Source organism: Hyperolius riggenbachi, chromosome 4, assembly GCF_040937935.1.
Source record: "Hyperolius riggenbachi isolate aHypRig1 chromosome 4, aHypRig1.pri, whole genome shotgun sequence".
Lineage (NCBI taxonomy): Eukaryota > Metazoa > Chordata > Amphibia > Anura > Hyperoliidae > Hyperolius > Hyperolius riggenbachi.
In genome coordinates, this window is record NC_090649.1 from 25,597,775 (window position 1) to 25,619,287 (window position 21,513).

Here is a 21,513-nt window from a genome sequence, read left to right on the forward strand (position 1 = left end):
AAGACTGTCTGTATAATAGTAATCACATTTATTATATAGCAGGAGTAGCGCCTCAGTCTGAGGCACTACTCCTGCTACTGCTGAAATTCTGTTTGTCCCCACGTTTATTGCCTGATGAAGCGGGCGTGGCCTGCGAAACGCGTTGCACTTTTGGGGTACTATATAATAAATGTGATTACTATTATACAGTCTTTCATGGCTACTTTATGGAGGTAAGTCCACCACTTCCTCCAAGCAAATTTTAAAGGTTTTATCCACTTGTACCCTGCTGGCGCCTCTGTTCCCCGTTTGCTGTTCCTCCCTTATAAAGTTCCCAAGTGTCTAATGGCCCCTCTCCAACCCCTATACAAGTTCTCTGGTGTCTAGTGGTCCTCCCTCCCCTATACAGTTCTCTGGTGTCTAGTGGTCCTCCCTCCCCTATACAGTTCCCTGGTGTCTAGTGGTCCCCTCCCTCCCCTATACAGTTCCCTGGTGTCTAGTGCTTTCCCCCTCCCTCCCCCATATGGCTTTACTGGTGTTGTAGGGCTTTACCTCAAATATAGCTTTCCTGGTGATCTAGAGTGGGCCAAACATAATGCAAAATGGGGAAACCACCTGAGGGCCAAATTTAACAGCTCAGATGGCCAGATTTGCCCCATGGGCCGGAGTTTGACATGTATTAAAGATACGCAATGGTGATATATAGGAGAATGCAGTAAATGATTCAGGATGCTCACTTTTATAGTAATTAGCCTGGTTTCAGCATCAGAATCACTTCCTATATCTAAATATTGCTTTTATTGGTATGTTGCCCCGCCCTCCCAATGATGTCACAGCCTAGGCTGTTTAGCTACGCAGAATCCCCGACGGGCGACATCAATCAATGATCTGTACACACCTTAAAGGTGAAAAATAAGTAAGTGTGAATCACCCCCAAACACCTTAACTATTGGGAGGTCAGGACTGTCAGACATGGTAAAGTTGGAGTTGGTCCCGAGAATCATGTGTACAGCTGAAAACTGTGCTGCTAATCAATCAGCTTTTTTCCTTCGGAACCCCCAAACAGGAAACCAGAGAATATGACAGGAAGCACAACACAGACAGCTGGTATGTCAGAGACACTAGGACTCCATGCTGCCCCCTACCTTGGTGCCATTGTAGAAGTCGTCCATGCAGGTGGCGTTCATGAAGGTTTGGTGAAAGTGGGTGCTGGTATCTATACCGCCCGGTATTACCAGCTTCCCGGTGGCATCAATGACCTTGGCCCCTCCCGGGATCATCAGCTCTCTGCCCACTTGCTGGATGATGCCGTTCTCGATGTAGACGTCGGCTTCCTGTGTGCAGTCATCGTTCACAACCTTCCCCCCTTTGATGAGGATGCGGGCACTGGCGGTGTTGGCGTGCATGGCTCTGGAAGACAAGAGGACACGGGGTCAAAGGTCAGCCTAGGAAAATAAGTCTATTGTTTTCAGTCAGACATATCTTGCTCAGGCGAGTAGAGAGAAGCAGTGAGGTGGATACGTGAGACAATAAAGCTGGCTGTATGACATTGTACCTTAAAGGGAACCTAAACTCTAGCACAGAGAAATGCACCCTGTATGTATTTAAAGAGTTTAGCCTGTGTAATTACCTCACCTGTGACTAATTCCAAGCTGCAAATTGATCTCTCAGCTGTGTCAGCTCAGGAATCTCCTCTGCCATGGCAGAAGAGCTACTTTGTACAGACAGGATGTTTACCCTATGTCTGCTTCTATGAAAGCAGGAAGTAGACACACTGAAGATTTATTGCAGGATTTGTATTAGCTGTAACAATGAAATGTTTGGTTATATGAGTATCTTTTACAGCAGAGAGGAAGTTCTGAGTTCAGGTCTGCGTTAAAGCAATACTGAAGTGAGCTGCAGAGTCAGATACTCACCTAAGCAGAGGGACGGCTCTGTATCCCACAGAGCCGCCTGGTCCTCTCTCCGCCCCGCTGTGCCCCATGGAAAGTCAGCGCCTTCAGGACCCTTCAGCAGGCTTGAGAGGCATAAGTGCTCCTGGAGACAGACGCATCCATACCGTGCATGCGTGGGTGCGGGAACCAGCCTGCACGGTACGGATCGGCTTGTCTTCACAAGTCCTCGAGGATGGGAGGACTTCCACAGCTTGCCAAACAGTCCCCAAGGCCAGGAAATTCACCCTCATATAAGGCACCATTTCCTCCCTAGAAGTCTCACTGCTTCTCAGGTAATGAAAGGGCCTCTGGTTTACATCTATCTCCTCACAGCTGTGCAGACAATGCAGCTGATGGGTCATTATTAGCTTAGCCATTCCTCCAAAACTTTTTGAGATGAGAAAGTGGGACACTTAAGCCACACCCCATCACACCCCTGACCACGCCTCCGTCGCACCCCCTAGTCACGCATACCATAAATATTTCATAAGAAAAATATATGTTTTATAAACCACACTGGTCCTTTCTATCCTGGTTCATTTTCCTTCATAGTAACATTTTAAAATTAGTAATGTATCAATTTACAGGATTGGAATAAAGTTTAGAATCAAACACATCGTTAGTAGAGAAATATAAATATTTACATAGAAAGAGGGACAAAATCCTGAAAGAGGGACAAATGAGGAAGAAAGAGGGACAGGGCTCCAAAAGAGGGACAGTTGGGAGCTATGGCTTAGCTCATAAAGATACTTTCATCGTCACCCGAGCTGTCCTCAGCATGACATGACACACAGTCTTCCTGTAAAGCCCCGCCCTGCTGCCGCCACCCGCTGTACTGTCAGCGATGTCACACGCTGCAGGTGCCACTTATCTGCCCATATTAGAGATGCCACGCCCCCCCTGCCTCCCTCTGCTGCAGAAAGCTGATTAATAAAATATACGCTGCCTCATCCTGAATAATGTTTAATTTACTCCCCTCACTGGAGCGTGAAAAGTGATCAGATCCAGTCACTGCAGACAGGTCAGATCTGCAGCGGAGGAGAAAGAACCAGCATCTCACATCAGAGTCCACCGATTCCTGTACAGCAGATTCAGCACCACAGTCACACATAACGGTCTCCTACACCGAGCGGGTCACAGCCACAGACTCAACCCCAGAGTCCACCAATTCCTGTACAGCAGATTCAGCACCAGAGTCACACATAACGGTCTACTACACCGAGCTGGTCACAGCCACAGACTCAACCCCAGAGTCCACCGATTCCTGTACAGCAGATTCAACACCACAGTCACACATAACGGTCTACTACACTGAGCGGGTCACAGCCACAGACTCAACCCCAGAGTCCACCAATTCCTGTACAGCAGATTCAGCACCAGAGTCACACATAACGGTCTCCTACACCGAGCGGGTCACAGCCACAGACTCAACCCCAGAGTCCACCGATTCCTGTGCAGCAGATTCAGCACCAGAGTCACACATAACGGTCTCCTACCCTGAGCGGGTTACAGCCACAGACTCAACCCCAGAGTCCACCGATTCCTGCACAGCAGATTCAGCACCAGAGTCACACATAACGGTCTCCTACACCGAGCGGGTCACAGCCACAGACTCAACCCCAGAGTCCACCGATCCCTGCACAGCAGATTCAGCACCAGAGTCACACATAACGGTCTCCTACACCGAGCGGGTCACAGCTACAGACTCAACCCCAGAGTCCACCGATTCCTGTACAGCAGTTTCAGCACCACAGTCACACATAACAGTCTTCTACACCGAGCGGGTCACAGCCACAGACTCAACCCCAGAGTCCACCGATTCCTGTACAGCAGATTCAGCACCACAGTCACACACAACGGTCTCCTACACCGAGCAGGTCACAGCCACAGACTCAACCCCAGAGTCCACCGATTCCTGTACAGCAGATTCAGCACCACAGTCACACATAACGGTCTCCTACACCGAGCGGGTCACAGCCACAGACTCAACCCCAGAGTCCACCGATTCCTCTACAGCAGATTCAGCACCACAGTCACACATAACGGTCTACTACACCGAGCAGGTCACAGCCACAGACTCAACCCCAGAGTCCACCGATTCCTGTACAGCAGATTCAGCATCACAGTCACACATAACAGTCTCCTATACCGAGCGGGGCACAGCCACAGACTCAACCCCAGAGTCCACCGATTCCTGTACAGCAGATTCAGCACCACAGTCACACATAACGGTCTCCTACACCGAGCGGGTCACAGCCACAGACTCAACCCCAGAGTCCACCGATTCCTATACAGCAGATTCAGCACCACAGTCACACACAATGGTCTCCTACACCGAGCGGGTCACAGCCACAGACTCAACCCCAGAGTCCACCGATTCCTGTACAGCAGATTCAGCACCACAGTCACACACAACGGTCTCCTACACCGAGCGGGTCACAGCCACAGACTCAACCCCAGAGTCCACCGATTCCTGTACAGCAGATTCAGCACCACAGTCACACATAACAGCCTCCTACACCGAGCGGGTCACAGTCACAGACTCAACCCCAGAGTCCACCGATTCCTGTACAGCAGATTCTGCACCACAGTCACACATAACAGTCTCCTACACCGAGCAGGTCACAGCCACAGACTCAACCCCAGAGTCCACCGATTCCTGCACAGCAGATTCAGCACCAGAGTCACACATAACGGTCTACTACACCGAGCTGGTCACAGCCACAGACTCAACCCCAGAGTCCACCGATTCCTGTACAGCAGATTCAACACCACAGTCACACATAACGGTCTACTACACTGAGCGGGTCACAGCCACAGACTCAACCCCAGAGTCCACCGATTCCTGTACAGCAGATTCAGCACCACTGTCACACATAACGGTCTCCTACCCTGAGCGGGTCACAGCCACAGACTCAACCCCAGAGTCCACCGATTCCTGTACAGCAGATTCAGCACCACAGTCACACATAACAGTCTTCTACACCGAGCGGGTCACAGCCACAGACTCAACCCCAGAGTCCACCGATTCCTGTACAGCAGATTCAGCACCACAGTCACACATAACGGTCTCCTACACCGAGCGGGTCACAGCCACAGACTCAACCCCAGAGTCCACCGATTCCTATACAGCAGATTCAGCACCACAGTCACACACAATGGTCTCCTACACCGAGCGGGTCACAGCCACAGACTCAACCCCAGAGTCCACCGATTCCTGTACAGCAGATTCAGCACCACAGTCACACACAACGGTCTCCTACACCGAGCGGGTCACAGCCACAGACTCAACCCCAGAGTCCACCGATTCCTGTACAGCAGATTCAGCACCACAGTCACACATAACAGCCTCCTACACCGAGCGGGTCACAGTCACAGACTCAACCCCAGAGTCCACCGATTCCTGTACAGCAGATTCTGCACCACAGTCACACATAACAGTCTCCTACACCGAGCAGGTCACAGCCACAGACTCAACCCCAGAGTCCACCGATTCCTGCACAGCAGATTCAGCACCAGAGTCACACATAACGGTCTACTACACCGAGCTGGTCACAGCCACAGACTCAACCCCAGAGTCCACCGATTCCTGTACAGCAGATTCAACACCACAGTCACACATAACGGTCTACTACACTGAGCGGGTCACAGCCACAGACTCAACCCCAGAGTCCACCGATTCCTGTACAGCAGATTCAGCACCACTGTCACACATAACGGTCTCCTACCCTGAGCGGGTCACAGCCACAGACTCAACCCCAGAGTCCACCGATTCCTGTACAGCAGATTCAGCACCACAGTCACACATAACAGTCTTCTACACCGAGCGGGTCACAGCCACAGACTCAACCCCAGAGTCCACCGATTCCTGTACAGCAGATTCAGCACCACAGTCACACACAACGGTCTCCTACACCGAGCAGGTCACAGCCACAGACTCAACCCCAGAGTCCACCGATTCCTGTACAGCAGATTCAGCACCACAGTCACACATAACGGTCTCCTACACCGAGCGGGTCACAGCCACAGACTCAACCCCAGAGTCCACCGATTCCTCTACAGCAGATTCAGCACCACAGTCACACATAACGGTCTACTACACCGAGCAGGTCACAGCCACAGACTCAACCCCAGAGTCCACCGATTCCTGTACAGCAGATTCAGCATCACAGTCACACATAACGGTCTCCTATACCGAGCGGGGCACAGCCACAGACTCAACCCCAGAGTCCACCGATTCCTGTACAGCAGATTCAGCACCACAGTCACACATAACGGTCTCCTACACCGAGCGGGTCACAGCCACAGACTCAACCCCAGAGTCCACCGATTCCTATACAGCAGATTCAGCACCACAGTCACACACAATGGTCTCCTACACCGAGCGGGTCACAGCCACAGACTCAACCCCAGAGTCCACCGATTCCTGTACAGCAGATTCTGCACCACAGTCACACATAACAGTCTCCTACACCGAGCAGGTCACAGCCACAGACTCAACCCCAGAGTCCACCGATTCCTGTACAGCAGATTCAGCACCACAGTCACACATAACAGTCTTCTACACCGAGCGGGTCACAGCCACAGACTCAACCCCAGAGTCCACTGATTCCTGTACAGCAGATTCAGCACCACAGTCACACACAACGGTCTCCTACACCGAGCAGGTCACAGCCACAGACTCAACCCCAGAGTCCACCGATTCCTGTACAGCAGATTCAGCACCACAGTCACACATAACGGTCTCCTACACCGAGCGGGTCACAGCCACAGACTCAACCCCAGAGTCCACCGATTCCTCTACAGCAGATTCAGCACCACAGTCACACATAACGGTCTACTACACCGAGCAGCTCACAGCCACAGACTCAACCCCAGAGTCCACCGATTCCTGTACAGCAGATTCAGCATCACAGTCACACATAACGGTCTCCTATACCGAGCGGGTCACAGCCACAGACTCAACCCCAGAGTCCACCGATTCCTGTACAGCAGATTCAGCACCACAGTCACACATAACGGTCTCCTACACCGAGCGGGTCACAGCCACAGACTCAACCCCAGAGTCCACCGATTCCTATACAGCAGATTCAGCACCACAGTCACACACAATGGTCTCCTACACCGAGCGGGTCACAGCCACAGACTCAACCCCAGAGTCCACCGATTCCTGTACAGCAGATTCAGCACCACAGTCACACACAACGGTCTCCTACACCGAGCGGGTCACAGCCACAGACTCAACCCCAGAGTCCACCGATTCCTGTACAGCAGATTCAGCACCACAGTCACACATAACAGCCTCCTACACCGAGCGGGTCACAGTCACAGACTCAACCCCAGAGTCCACCGATTCCTGTACAGCAGATTCTGCACCACAGTCACACATAACAGTCTCCTACACCGAGCAGGTCACAGCCACAGACTCAACCCCAGAGTCCACCGATTCCTGCACAGCAGATTCAGCACCAGAGTCGCACATAACGGTCTCCTACACCGAGCGGGTCACATCCACAGACTTAACCCCAGAGTCCACCGATTCCTCTACAGCAGATTCAGCACCACAGTCACACATAACGGTCTACTACACCGAGCAGGTCACAGCCACAGACTCAACCCCAGAGTCCACCGATTCCTGTACAGCAGATTCAGCATCACAGTCACACATAACGGTCTCCTACACCGAGCGGGTCACAGCCACAGACTCAACCCCAGAGTCCACCGATTCCTGTACAGCAGATTCAGCACCACAGTCACACATAACGGTCTACTACACCGAGCAGCTCACAGCCACAGACTCAACCCCAGAGTCCACCGATTCCTATACAGCAGATTCAGCACCACAGTCACACACAATGGTCTCCTACACCGAGCGGGTCACAGCCACAGACTCAACCCCAGAGTCCACCGATTCCTGTACAGCAGATTCAGCACCACAGTCACACACAACGGTCTCCTACACCGAGCGGGTCACAGCCACAGACTCAACCCCAGAGTCCACCGATTCCTGTACAGCAGATTCAGCACCACAGTCACACATAACAGCCTCCTACACCGAGCGGGTCACAGTCACAGACTCAACCCCAGAGTCCACCGATTCCTGTACAGCAGATTCTGCACCACAGTCACACATAACAGTCTCCTACACCGAGCAGGTCACAGCCACAGACTCAACCCCAGAGTCCACCGATTCCTGCACAGCAGATTCAGCACCACAGTCACACATAACGGTCTACTACACTGAGCGGGTCACAGCCACAGACTCAACCCCAGAGTCCACCGATTCCTGTACAGCAGATTCAGCACCACAGTCACACATAACGGTCTCCTACCCTGAGCGGGTCACAGCCACAGACTCAACCCCAGAGTCCACCGATTCCTGTACAGCAGATTCAGCACCACTGTCACACATAACGGTCTCCTACACCGAGCGGGTCACATCCACAGACTTAACCCCAGAGTCCACCGATTCCTGTACTGCAGATTCAGCACCAGAGTCACACATAACGGTCTCCTACACCGAGCGAGTCACAGCCACAGACTCAACCCCAGAGTCCACCGATTCCTGCACAGCAGATTCAGCACAAGAGTCACACATAATGGTCTCCTACACCGAGCGGGTCACAGCCACAGACTCAACCCCAGAGTACACCGATTCCTGTACAGCAGATTCAGCACCACTGTCACACATAACGGTCTCCTACACCGAGCGGGTCACATCCACAGACTTAACCCCAGAGTCCACCGATTCCTGTACTGCAGATTCAGCACCACAGTCACACATAACAGTCTTCTACACCGAGCGGGTCACAGCCACAGACTCAACCCCAGAGTCCACTGATTCCTGTACAGCAGATTCAGCACCACAGTCACACACAACGGTCTCCTACACCGAGCAGGTCACAGCCACAGACTCAACCCCAGAGTCCACCGATTCCTGTACAGCAGATTCAGCACCACAGTCACACATAACGGTCTCCTACACCGAGCGGGTCACAGCCACAGACTCAACCCCAGAGTCCACCGATTCCTCTACAGCAGATTCAGCACCACAGTCACACATAACGGTCTACTACACCGAGCAGCTCACAGCCACAGACTCAACCCCAGAGTCCACCGATTCCTGTACAGCAGATTCAGCATCACAGTCACACATAACGGTCTCCTATACCGAGCGGGTCAAAGCCACAGACTCAACCCCAGAGTCCACCGATTCCTGTACAGCAGATTCAGCACCACAGTCACACATAACGGTCTCCTACACCGAGCGGGTCACAGCCACAGACTCAACCCCAGAGTCCACCGATTCCTATACAGCAGATTCAGCACCACAGTCACACACAATGGTCTCCTACACCGAGCGGGTCACAGCCACAGACTCAACCCCAGAGTCCACCGATTCCTGTACAGCAGATTCAGCACCACAGTCACACACAACGGTCTCCTACACCGAGCGGGTCACAGCCACAGACTCAACCCCAGAGTCCACCGATTCCTGTACAGCAGATTCAGCACCACAGTCACACATAACAGCCTCCTACACCGAGCGGGTCACAGTCACAGACTCAACCCCAGAGTCCACCGATTCCTGTACAGCAGATTCTGCACCACAGTCACACATAACAGTCTCCTACACCGAGCAGGTCACAGCCACAGACTCAACCCCAGAGTCCACCGATTCCTGCACAGCAGATTCAGCACCAGAGTCGCACATAACGGTCTCCTACACCGAGCGGGTCACATCCACAGACTTAACCCCAGAGTCCACCGGTTCCTGTACTGCAGATTCAGCACCACAGTCACACATAACGGTCTCCTACACCGAGCGGGTCACAGCCACAGACTCAACCCCAGAGTCCACCGATTCCTGTACAGCAGATTCAGCACCACAGTCACACATAACAGTCTTCTACACCGAGCGGGTCACAGCCACAGACTCAACCCCAGAGTCCACCGATTCCTGTACAGCAGATTCAGCACCACAGTCACACACAACGGTCTCCTACACCGAGCAGGTCACAGCCACAGACTCAACCCCAGAGTCCACCGATTCCTGTACAGCAGATTCAGCACCACAGTCACACATAACGGTCTCCTACACCGAGCGGGTCACAGCCACAGACTCAACCCCAGAGTCCACCGATTCCTCTACAGCAGATTCAGCACCACAGTCACACATAACGGTCTACTACACCGAGCAGGTCACAGCCACAGACTCAACCCCAGAGTCCACCGATTCCTGTACAGCAGATTCAGCATCACAGTCACACATAACGGTCTCCTATACCGAGCGGGTCACAGCCACAGACTCAACCCCAGAGTCCACCGATTCCTGTACAGCAGATTCAGCACCACAGTCACACATAACGGTCTCCTACACCGAGCGGGTCACAGCCACAGACTCAACCCCAGAGTCCACCGATTCCTATACAGCAGATTCAGCACCACAGTCACACACAATGGTCTCCTACACCGAGCGGGTCACAGCCACAGACTCAACCCCAGAGTCCACCGATTCCTGTACAGCAGATTCAGCACCACAGTCACACACAACGGTCTCCTACACCGAGCGGGTCACAGCCACAGACTCAACCCCAGAGTCCACCGATTCCTGTACAGCAGATTCAGCACCACAGTCACACATAACAGCCTCCTACACCGAGCGGGTCACAGTCACAGACTCAACCCCAGAGTCCACCGATTCCTGTACAGCAGATTCTGCACCACAGTCACACATAACAGTCTCCTACACCGAGCAGGTCACAGCCACAGACTCAACCCCAGAGTCCACCGATTCCTGCACAGCAGATTCAGCACCAGAGTCACACATAACGGTCTCCTACACCGAGCGGGTCACAGCCACAGACTCAACCCCAGAGTCCACCAATTCCTGTACAGCAGATTCAGCACCAGAGTCACACATAACGGTCTACTACACCGAGCTCTTCACAGCCACAGACTCAACCCCAGAGTCCACCGATTCCTGTACAGCAGATTCAACACCACAGTCACACATAACGGTCTACTACACTGAGCGGGTCACAGCCACAGACTCAACCCCAGAGTCCACCGATTCCTGTACAGCAGATTCAGCACCACTGTCACACATAACGGTCTCCTACCCTGAGCGGGTCACAGCCACAGACTCAACCCCAGAGTCCACCGATTCCTGTACAGCAGATTCAGCACCACTGTCACACATAACGGTCTCCTACACCGAGCGGGTCACATCCACAGACTTAACCCCAGAGTCCACCGATTCCTGTACTGCAGATTCAGCACCAGAGTCACACATAACGGTCTCCTACACCGAGCGAGTCACAGCCACAGACTCAAACCCAGAGTCCACCGATTCCTGCACAGCAGATTCAGCACCAGAGTCACACATAACGGTCTCCTACACCGAGCGGGTCACAGCCACAGACTCAACCCCAGAGTACACCGATTCCTGTACAGCAGATTCAGCACCACTGTCACACATAACGGTCTCCTACACCGAGCGGGTCACATCCACAGACTTAACCCCAGAGTCCACCGATTCCTGTACTGCAGATTCAGCACCACAGTCACACATAACGGTCTCCTACACCGAGCAGGTCACAGCCACAGACTCAACCCCAGAGTCCACCGATTCCTGTACAGCAGATTCAGCACCACAGTCACACATAACAGTCTTCTACACCGAGCGGGTCACAGCCACAGACTCAACCCCAGAGTCCACTGATTCCTGTACAGCAGATTCAGCACCACAGTCACACACAACGGTCTCCTACACCGAGCAGGTCACAGCCACAGACTCAACCCCAGAGTCCACCGATTCCTGTACAGCAGATTCAGCACCACAGTCACACATAACGGTCTCCTACACCGAGCGGGTCACAGCCACAGACTCAACCCCAGAGTCCACCGATTCCTCTACAGCAGATTCAGCACCACAGTCACACATAACGGTCTACTACACCGAGCAGGTCACAGCCACAGACTCAACCCCAGAGTCCACCGATTCCTGTACAGCAGATTCAGCATCACAGTCACACATAACGGTCTCCTATACCGAGCGGGTCACAGCCACAGACTCAACCCCAGAGTCCACCGATTCCTGTACAGCAGATTCAGCACCACAGTCACACATAACGGTCTCCTACACCGAGCGGGTCACAGCCACAGACTCAACCCCAGAGTCCACCGATTCCTATACAGCAGATTCAGCACCACAGTCACACACAATGGTCTCCTACACCGAGCGGGTCACAGCCACAGACTCAACCCCAGAGTCCACCGATTCCTGTACAGCAGATTCAGCACCACAGTCACACACAACGGTCTCCTACACCGAGCGGGTCACAGCCACAGACTCAACCCCAGAGTCCACCGATTCCTGTACAGCAGATTCAGCACCACAGTCACACATAACAGCCTCCTACACCGAGCGGGTCACAGTCACAGACTCAACCCCAGAGTCCACCGATTCCTGTACAGCAGATTCTGCACCACAGTCACACATAACAGTCTCCTACACCGAGCAGGTCACAGCCACAGACTCAACCCCAGAGTCCACCGATTCCTGCACAGCAGATTCAGCACCAGAGTCGCACATAACGGTCTCCTACACCGAGCGGGTCACAGCCACAGACTCAACCCCAGAGTCCACCGATTCCTGTACAGCAGATTCAGCACCACAGTCACACATAACAGTCTCTTACACCGAGCAGGTCACAGCCACAGACTCAACCCCAGAGTCCACCGATTCCTGCACAGCAGATTCAGCACCAGAGTCGCACATAACGGTCTCCTACACCGAGCGGGTCACAGCCACAGACTCAACCCCAGAGTCCACCGATTCCTGCGCAGCAGATTCAGCACCAGAGTCGCACATAACGGTCTCCTACACCGAGCAGGTCACAGCCACAGACTCAACCCCAGAGTCCACCGATTCCTGTGCAGCAGATTCAGCACCAGAGTCGCACATAACGGTCTCCTACACCGAGCGGGTCACAGCCACAGACTCAACCCCAGAGTCCACTGATTCCTGTGCAGCAGATTCAGCACCACAGTTACACATAACGGTCTCCTACACCGAGTGGGTCACAGCCACAGACTCAATCCCAGAGTCCACCGATTCCTGTACAGCAGATTCAGCACCAGAGTCACACACAACGGTCTACTACACCGAGCGGGTCACAGCCACAATCTCAACCCCAGAGTCCACCGATTCCTGTACAGCAGATTCAGCACCAGAGTCACACACACAACGGTCTCCTATACCGAGCGGGTCACAGCCACAGACTCAACCCCAGAGTCCACCGATTCCTGTACAGCAGATTCAGCACCAGAGTCACACACACAACGGTCTCCTACACCGAGCGGGTCACAGCCACAGACTCAACCCCAGAGTCCACCGATTCCTCTACAGCAGATTCAGCACCACAGTCGCACATAACGGTCTCCTACACTGAGCGGGTCACAGCCACAGACTCAACCCCAGAGTCCACCGATTCCTGTGCAGCAGATTCAGCACCACAGTGACACATAACCGTCTCCTACACCGAGCGGGTCACAGCCACAGACTCAACCCCAGAGTCCACCGATTCCTGTACAGCAGATTCAGCACCACAGTCACACACAACGGTCTCCTACACCGAGCGGGTCACAGCCACAGAGTTATACTAGGTACACACCATACTATTTTCTGACAGATTTACCTGACAGATTGATTATTTCCATCATGTCTGATCTGAATTTCAATCGATTTTTCAATTTTCCCATCGGTTTTTATTCGTTTTTTTAGATTTTTTTTTTTTTTATCAAATTTCATCGGACTGAATGAAAATTGAACACAAAAAAACAATTAAAAACCAATTGGAAAAAAAAAAAATGATCGAAATTCAGATCGTACATGTTGGAAATAATCGATCTGGCAGGTAAATCTGCCATAAATTATTATGTATTTATATAGCACTGACATCTTCTGCAGCACTTTACAGAGTACATAGTCATGTCACTGACTGACCTCAGAGGAGCTCACACTCTAATCCTACCATAGTCATAGCCTAATGTACTACCATATTATTATTATTATTATTATTATGTATTTATATAGCACTGACGTCTTCTGCAGCACATTACAGAGTACATAGTCATGTCACTGACTGTCCTCAGAGGAGCTCACACTCTAAACCTACCATAGTCATAGTCTAATGTCCTACCATATTATTATTATGTATTTATATAGCAGTGACATCTTTTGCAGCACTTTACAGAGTACATAGTCATGTCACTGACTGTCCTCAGAGGAGCTTACACTCTAACCCTACCATAGTCATAGTCTAATATCCTACCATATTATTATTATGTAATTATATAGCACTGGCATCTTCTGCAGCACATTACAGAGCACATAGTCATGTCACTGACTGTCCTCAGAGGAGCTCACAATCTAATCCTACCATAGTCATATTGTAATGTCCTACCATATTAATATTATTATTATGTATTTATATACCACTGACATCTTCTGCAGCACATTACGGAGTACATAGTCATGTCACTGACTGTCCTCAGAGGAGCTCACAATCTAATCCTACCATACTCATAGTCTAATGTCCTACCATATTATTATTATGTATTTATATAGCACTGACATCTTCTGCAGCACATTACAGAGTACACAGTCATGTCACTGACTGTCCTCAGAGGAGCTCACAATCTAATCCTACCATAGTCATAGGCTAATGTCCAACAATATTATTATGATGTATTTATATAGCACTGACATCTTCTGCAGCACATTACAGAGTACATAGCCATGTCACTGGCTGTCCTCAGAGGAGCTCACACTCTAATCCTACCATAGTCATAGTCTAATGTCCTACCATATTATTACATGAGCATAGTACTGCTGTGTGATGCACACTATGTGCAGTGGTACTGGGCACAGTGCTGTAAGTGATGTGCAGTGGTACTAGGCGTAGTGTTATGTGTAACACAGCATGAATTGTTCAGCTGTGACTTGGCCGGTGTGGTATGCATTTCTCTTACATTTCTCCCAGCAGCGCTGTGTGCCTCGCTGAGCTGATGTGGTGAAGGCATGCGGTTATGTCACAGCAGCCCTCTGTATGCCTCAGTCATGTGCGGTCGCTGAGCTGATGTGGTGAATGCGGTTATGTCCCAGCAGCCCTCTGTGTGCCTCAGTCATGTGCAGTCACTGAGCTGATGTGGTGAATGCGGTTATGTCCCAGCAGCCCTCTGTGTGCCTCAGTCATGTGCGGTCGCTGAGCTGATGTGGTGAATGCGGTTATGTCCCAGCAGCCCTCTGTGTGCCTCAGTCATGTGCGGTCGCTGAGCTGATGTGGTGAATGCGGTTATGTCCCAGCAGCCCTCTGTGTGCCTCAGTCATGTGCGGTCCCTGAGCTGGTGTGACAATGCTGTGGTTGAGGCATGCGGTTATGTCCCAGCAGCCCTCTGTGTGCCTCAGTCATGTGCGGTCGCTGAGCTGATGTGGTGAATGCGGTTATGTCCCAGCAGCACTCTGTGTGCCTCAGTCATGTGCGGTCCCTGAGCTGGTGTGACAATGCTGTGGTTGAGGCATGCGGTTATGTCCCAGCAGCCCTCTGTGTGCCTCAGTCATGTGCGGTCGCTGAGCTGATGTGGTGAATGCGGTTATGTCCCAGCAGCACTCTGTGTGCCTCAGTCATGTGCGGTCCCTGAGCTGGTGTGACAATGCTGTGGTTGAGGCATGCGGTTATGTCCCAGCAGCCCTCTGTGTGCCTCAGTCATGTGCGGTCGCTGAGCTGATGTGGTGAATGCGGTTATGTCCCAGCAGCACTCTGTGTGCCTCAGTCATGTGCGGTCCCTGAGCTGGTGTGACAATGCTGTGGTTGAGGCATGCGGTTATGTCCCAGCAGCCCTCTGTGTGCCTCAGTCATGTGCGGTCGCTGAGCTGATGTGGTGAATGCGGTTATGTCCCAGCAGCACTCTGTGTGCCTCAGTCATGTGCGGTCGCTGAGCTGATGTGGTGAATGCGGTTATGTCCCAGCAGCCCTCTGTGTGCCTCAGTCATGTGCGGTCGCTGAGCTGATGTGGTGAATGCGGTTATGTCCCAGCAGCCCTCTGTGTGCTCAGTCATGTGCGGTCGCTGAGCTGATGTGGTGAATGCGGTTATGTCACAGCAGCCCTCTGTGTGCCTCAGTCATGTGCGGTCGCTGAGCTGATGTGGTGAATGCAGTTATTTCCCAGCAGCCCTCTGTGTGCTCAGTCATGTGAGGTCGCTGAGCTGATGTGGTGAATGCGGTTATGTCCCAGCAGCACTCTGTGTGCTCAGTCATGTGCGGTCCCTGAGCTGGTGTGACAATGCTGTGGTTGAGGCATGCGGTTATGTCCCAGCAGCCCTCTGTGTGCCTCAGTCATGTGCGGTCGCTGAGCTGATGTGGTGAATGCGGTTATGTCCCAGCAGCACTCTGTATGCCTCAGTCATGTGCGGTCGCTGAGCTGATGTGACAGTGCCGTAGTGAAGGCATGCGGTTATGTCCCAGCAGCGCTCTGTGTGCCTCAGTCATGTGCGGTCGCTGAGCTGATGTGGTGAATGCGGTTATGTCACAGTGACACAGCTGCAGACCGGGACAGATAAAGTCTGCAATCTGATAATCCTGGAGCTGTGCAGCACATTACAGGGCGAGCTGATAATCCCACAATGCAGCCTGACAATGCTGGGAGTCTGCGAGGAGACAGGTCCACAGAGGCGTACGAGAGGTATCGGCACCGGTAGACTTGGGCGCAGGATACAGCCGGTATATGGCTGATCCTGCTGCTGCACAAGTCCAGGCCGTGTTAATTACTATTCCCCCTCCAGGCCGACATGGATAGTGGGGAATGAAATAATTTGGCTTCCAGCGATTGCTGGAGACTGAATTATTGTGTTTTAAAAGTAACTTCAGCTCTGTCTTCTGACGGCTCCGAAGTTACTCTCTGTGCGCCGCTATAGATGTAATTCCTATTACGGTCTATGGCTGGCGCCGGCTGCGCCCAAATCTCCTGCGCTGGATTCACAGTGTTCGCCACAGAGGGCTCACATCATACAGAGAGCAGCGTCTGTGACAATGACCCCCATACACACAGCTTATCTCTCTAGTATCCCTTCACCACCCAAAAAAACCTAAAAAGTGCCAAAAGGCAAGAAAAATAACATCAAAGTCAGGTTTATACATAAGAGAGTGAATGAATGTTTTGCTTGCCCGCTGTGTGCACAAAAAAAGATCAGATATCAAGCAGTGAAAGCCAATATTTGGTGAGTAGTTCTAAAGTGGACCTGAAGTCTTGCACAGGACACAAGGCAGACATGAATCCACCCTGTGTGTGTTTAGAGTGCAGAGCCTGTCTAATTCCCCCTCAGCTGCAAGCAATCAGAAGTGTAATTTGATCTCTCAGCTGTATCAGCACAGGAATGTTGGCAGCCTTAGTAGGGCAGCTAATTTGTAAACACAGGATGTTAACTCTGCGTCTGCTTCCATGAAAGCAGGAAGTAGACACACTGCAGATTTATTGCAGAATTTGTATCAGCTGTAACAAATATGTTTTTCTGTAAAAGTTATTATGCTGCTGCTTATCTTTTAGAGCAGAGAGGAAGTTCTGAGTTCAGGTCCGCTTTAAGTGCAAAAGGTCCCTCAGCAGCAGCATCAGGCTCCCATTTGTTTGCATAGTGTGAACCTGGCCTTGGGCCTTATCCACAGTGGTGAGTTGCAGTGTGGCATAAAGACCTGTTTGTAGCGCGGCTTTGTAACAGCAGTGTGCCACCTACAGCGCAGGATCCAGCAGAGAGACAGTTCTGAGTTCAAGTTGGCTTTAAAGAACAAATGCAAACATTTGCATCATGAACGTTTGCTGTAAACGCGAATGGCGAATGAACCTTTTCCATCACGAACTGTCTGCCATCGCAAACCTTTAGTGACAATCTATGTGTGTATGGTCACCTTCAGTGGCAGCGACATAGAGCAGAGCAACCAAATAGCTTTGGCCAGAAGTCCCTCCATCATGCGTCCTCGTTCCTGCAGTACAGAGCCAACCATCAACCAGCATACCAGGACTCCCAAGCCGCACATACCCAGTGAGAGTGCACAGAGTGGGGGAGGAGTACTCGAGCAGGTCTGTCTACTGGGCATGCTCAGTTCATGAACCCGCACATGCTCAGCGAAGAAGTCCCTCCATCATGCATCCACATTAATGCAGTACAGAGACAACCATCAACCAGCATACCATGGCTCCCAAGCCACACATGCCCAGTGAGAGGAACTACATGTGCACAGAGGGAGGAGTACTCGGGCAGGTCTGTCTCTAGGCATGCTCAGTTCATGAACCCGCACGTGCTCAGTAAAGAAGTCCCTTCATCATGCATCCACGTTCCTGCAGTACAGAGACAACCATCAACCAGCATACAAGTGTTTACAAGCCGCACATGCCCAGTGAGAGGAACTACATGTGCACAGAGGAGGGAGGAGTACTCGGGCAGGTCTGTCTACTGGGCATGCTCAGTTCATGAACCCGCACATGCTCATTCTAAACCGTGTCTGTGCAGCATGAGAGCTGCTGGCAATCAAGACATTTCCAGGAGAAGACAAGACACAGAAAATGTGTACTGCACTTTTCTCTTGGCAGACTCAAAGTGCCAGAGCTGCAGCCACTAGGGGGCGCTCAGTAGACACTGCCCAAGGTTTCCTTGCTGAATAGGAAGCGCCTCTGTCCTAATGCACTGACTGTCAGTAAATGCTGACACTCCCATCCGCTGGTTTCTTTAAGAAATACAGTGAGAACCTGCCTTTTATATACATATAAATTGTGTGAGCTGCAATTAGGTGTGTCGTAATTCCAATATATAAATCTGAAGGAACTGTGGTGAGTCTCTCGCTTCTGTGTGTGCAGAGTCTGTGCTTCCATGTGAGCAGAGGTCCTGATTACAGCTGCTGGTGTCGGCGGAATAGCTCCAGCCATGTAATTATCCCTCTTACTAGGAATACAGGTTTGTTCCTTAAATTCAGCCCTGTGAGCTCAGCATGCAGAGTTATGTGAAAGTCACTCCTGACAGCGCAGGTGGGGACGTGTGACCTACATATCTCTGTACACCGGGGACACGCCGGAGAGAAGGAGGTGCAAAGCAAGGCTATAAATCACCTTAACAAGTGGAGCCCCCCTCCTCCCCGGCACAGCCTGCAGCGAGTACCATGTATCACCCGACGCTCTCACTGTCACCACACACACACCTCAGCTACAAGAGACACACTCCTTCTCAGCACAGCCAGCCTCCCTGCAGCGAGTACCATGTATCACCCGACGCTCTCACTGTCACCACACACACACCTCAGCTACAAGAGACACACTCCTTCTCAGCACAGCCAGCCTCCCTGCAGCGAGTACCATGTATCACCCGACGCTCTCACTGTCACCACACACACCTCAGCTACAGGAGACTAAAGCACATACATCAGACCGTGTATCACCCGACGCTCTCAGGCTGGGTTTCCACTTGTGCGTTTTGTGTCAGCTTTTTCTCTCAGAAAATTTGCATTGCTTGGGCAACTAACGGTAGTAAATGGGGCCGTTTCCATGCAATGCAAATTTTTGTACCGTTCGTACACGTGAAAAAAAAAGAGAGAGATCTTAACCCTTAAAGTACTCTTAAGACATAACTTTTATTATAAATACTTTAAAATTGTTGCTGCACAACTGTATATTGATTACAAAATCGAGGGCAGGATCTAATACAAAGTAGGTCGTTTTTGATTGTGTCCAATTTATCACTAAGGCTACATACACACTTGAGATAAAAGTCTTTGGAAAAGGCAAGATCACAGACCAATTTTACACCCTTCATGTAGTATGAGAGCCATACTCTACACAGTCTATTCTATGCAGCTGAACTCCCCATCAGACAGAAATCTTTGCAAGATGCTGCACACACAGATGCTGTACACATTCAAAAGATCAGTATCTGCAAAAGATCTGTTCCTGCAAATTGCATTCATAGTCTATGATATCTGCAGATCATCATACACACCTTGTTTAACTGACATTCATCTGCAGATCAGATCCACCAGGATGGATTTTCAGATCTGCAGATGATTGTCTGATCTGCAGATGAATGTCAGTTAAACAAGGTGTGTATGATGATCTGCAGATCTCATAGACTATGAATGCAATTTGCAGGAACTGATCTTTTGCAGGAACAGATCTTTTGCAGATACTGATCTGTTGAATGTGTACAGCATCTTTGTGTGCAGCATCTTGCAAAGATTTTATCTGATGGGGAGTTCAGCTCCATAGAATAGACTGTGTAGGTGTGGCTCTCATACTACATGGAAGGGTGTAAGATTTCTGTCTGATGGGGAGATCAGCTCCATAGAATAGACTGTGTAGGTATGGCTCTCATACTACATGAAGGGTGGTAGGATTGGTCTGTGATCTTGTCTTTTCCAAAGACTTTTATCTCAAGTGTGTATGAAGCATTACTTTGTATTAGATCCTGCCCCTGGTTTTGTAATCAATATACGGTTTTGTAATCAATATACAGTTGTGCAGCAACAATTAGTATTTATGTCTTAGGAGTACTTTAAGGGTTAAACTTTGTGAATTGTTTATGGATCAGAATTTGTGTTTATAGAGAGAGATCTGTCAGCTGCTCATACACTGCAGGCAGATTCCCGATCGATTTCAGCATGAAATATCTCGGGAAGCGGCAATGTGACACTGTATCTGCCACCTCGCTGCTGCTGCCCCCTAGTGTAAAAAACCCCATCCCCCCCCCCTCCTCCCCCTGGTGCCCTATGTGCGAATACTTTACCTGACGGTGTCACCGCTGCCTCACATCACATGGTTGTCGGCGTTTACGTGCTTGTATTTTTTATTTTTATTTTTTAATTTTGCCCATTGTAAATCTTTTCTCACCATGAAATTTATCACAGGTGAAAACATCTTTAGTCCTGTCAGGTTATCTCTGTGGAATGTTTACTGAGAGTTCTAAAGCCAGTAGAGAGCATGTCTGATCTTTCTGGGAAGAGAATTTGCATAGCTACACAGCCTAGGCTAAGCATCAGTGGAAGGGCGGGACTACATAGCAATATACAGCGATGTATACTGTATTTTTTGGACCATAAACTCACCTTTTCTCCCTCAAAGGTGGGGTAAAAAGTCCCTGCATCTTATAGTCCAAATGCAGGGAGCTCCTGACTTGTGAACGCTACCAATACGAACCTCCAACCCGCTGCAATGTCCGGGACTCCTTAGGCCAGATTTATCAAAGCATTACTGACAGTTTTTTCTTCTTAAACAGTTCTAACCAGCAGGGAGAACTGATCTGCATGATAATGAGAACATTAGTTTAGTGTGAATTTCTAGAGCTGCACTACAGTTAAAGGAATACTATCGATTGAAACGACTTTTTTTTTTAATACTCTATATTAGTGTACACATTACCACTAGTGCTAGGGGCACTTTATTTATTCACCCAGGTCTCTCTCCTGCTATCCCTGCTTAAAAATTCATTTCTCACACAGCTCATAGTAGTTTGGGTCACCCTGAGCTGCTTGGCTACTCTGTCACACAGCTCACAAATATA

General features: G+C 50.8%; 2 protein-coding genes across 5 annotated transcripts in view; one reads left to right on the forward strand and one right to left on the reverse strand.

Moving 5' to 3' along the window:
• DPYSL5 (dihydropyrimidinase like 5) overlaps positions 1 to 21,513 on the reverse strand; it is a 166,274-nt gene that overhangs the window by 104,592 nt on the left and 40,169 nt on the right. For all 4 annotated transcript variants that reach the window (XM_068279881.1, XM_068279883.1, XM_068279880.1 and 1 more), the window contains exon 2: positions 1,125 to 1,389. In XM_068279881.1, the coding sequence (XP_068135982.1) occupies positions 1,125 to 1,385 (261 nt within the window). In that variant the 5' untranslated portion in view covers positions 1,386 to 1,389. The remainder of the gene's footprint in view (positions 1 to 1,124; positions 1,390 to 21,513) is intronic.
• LOC137504580 (mucin-3B-like) lies at positions 1,384 to 13,369 on the forward strand. The gene is made up of 2 exons (XM_068233162.1): positions 1,384 to 1,418; positions 2,935 to 13,369. Exons 1-2 carry the CDS (start codon positions 1,384 to 1,386, stop codon positions 13,367 to 13,369), a joined length of 10,470 nt encoding a protein of 3,489 aa, XP_068089263.1.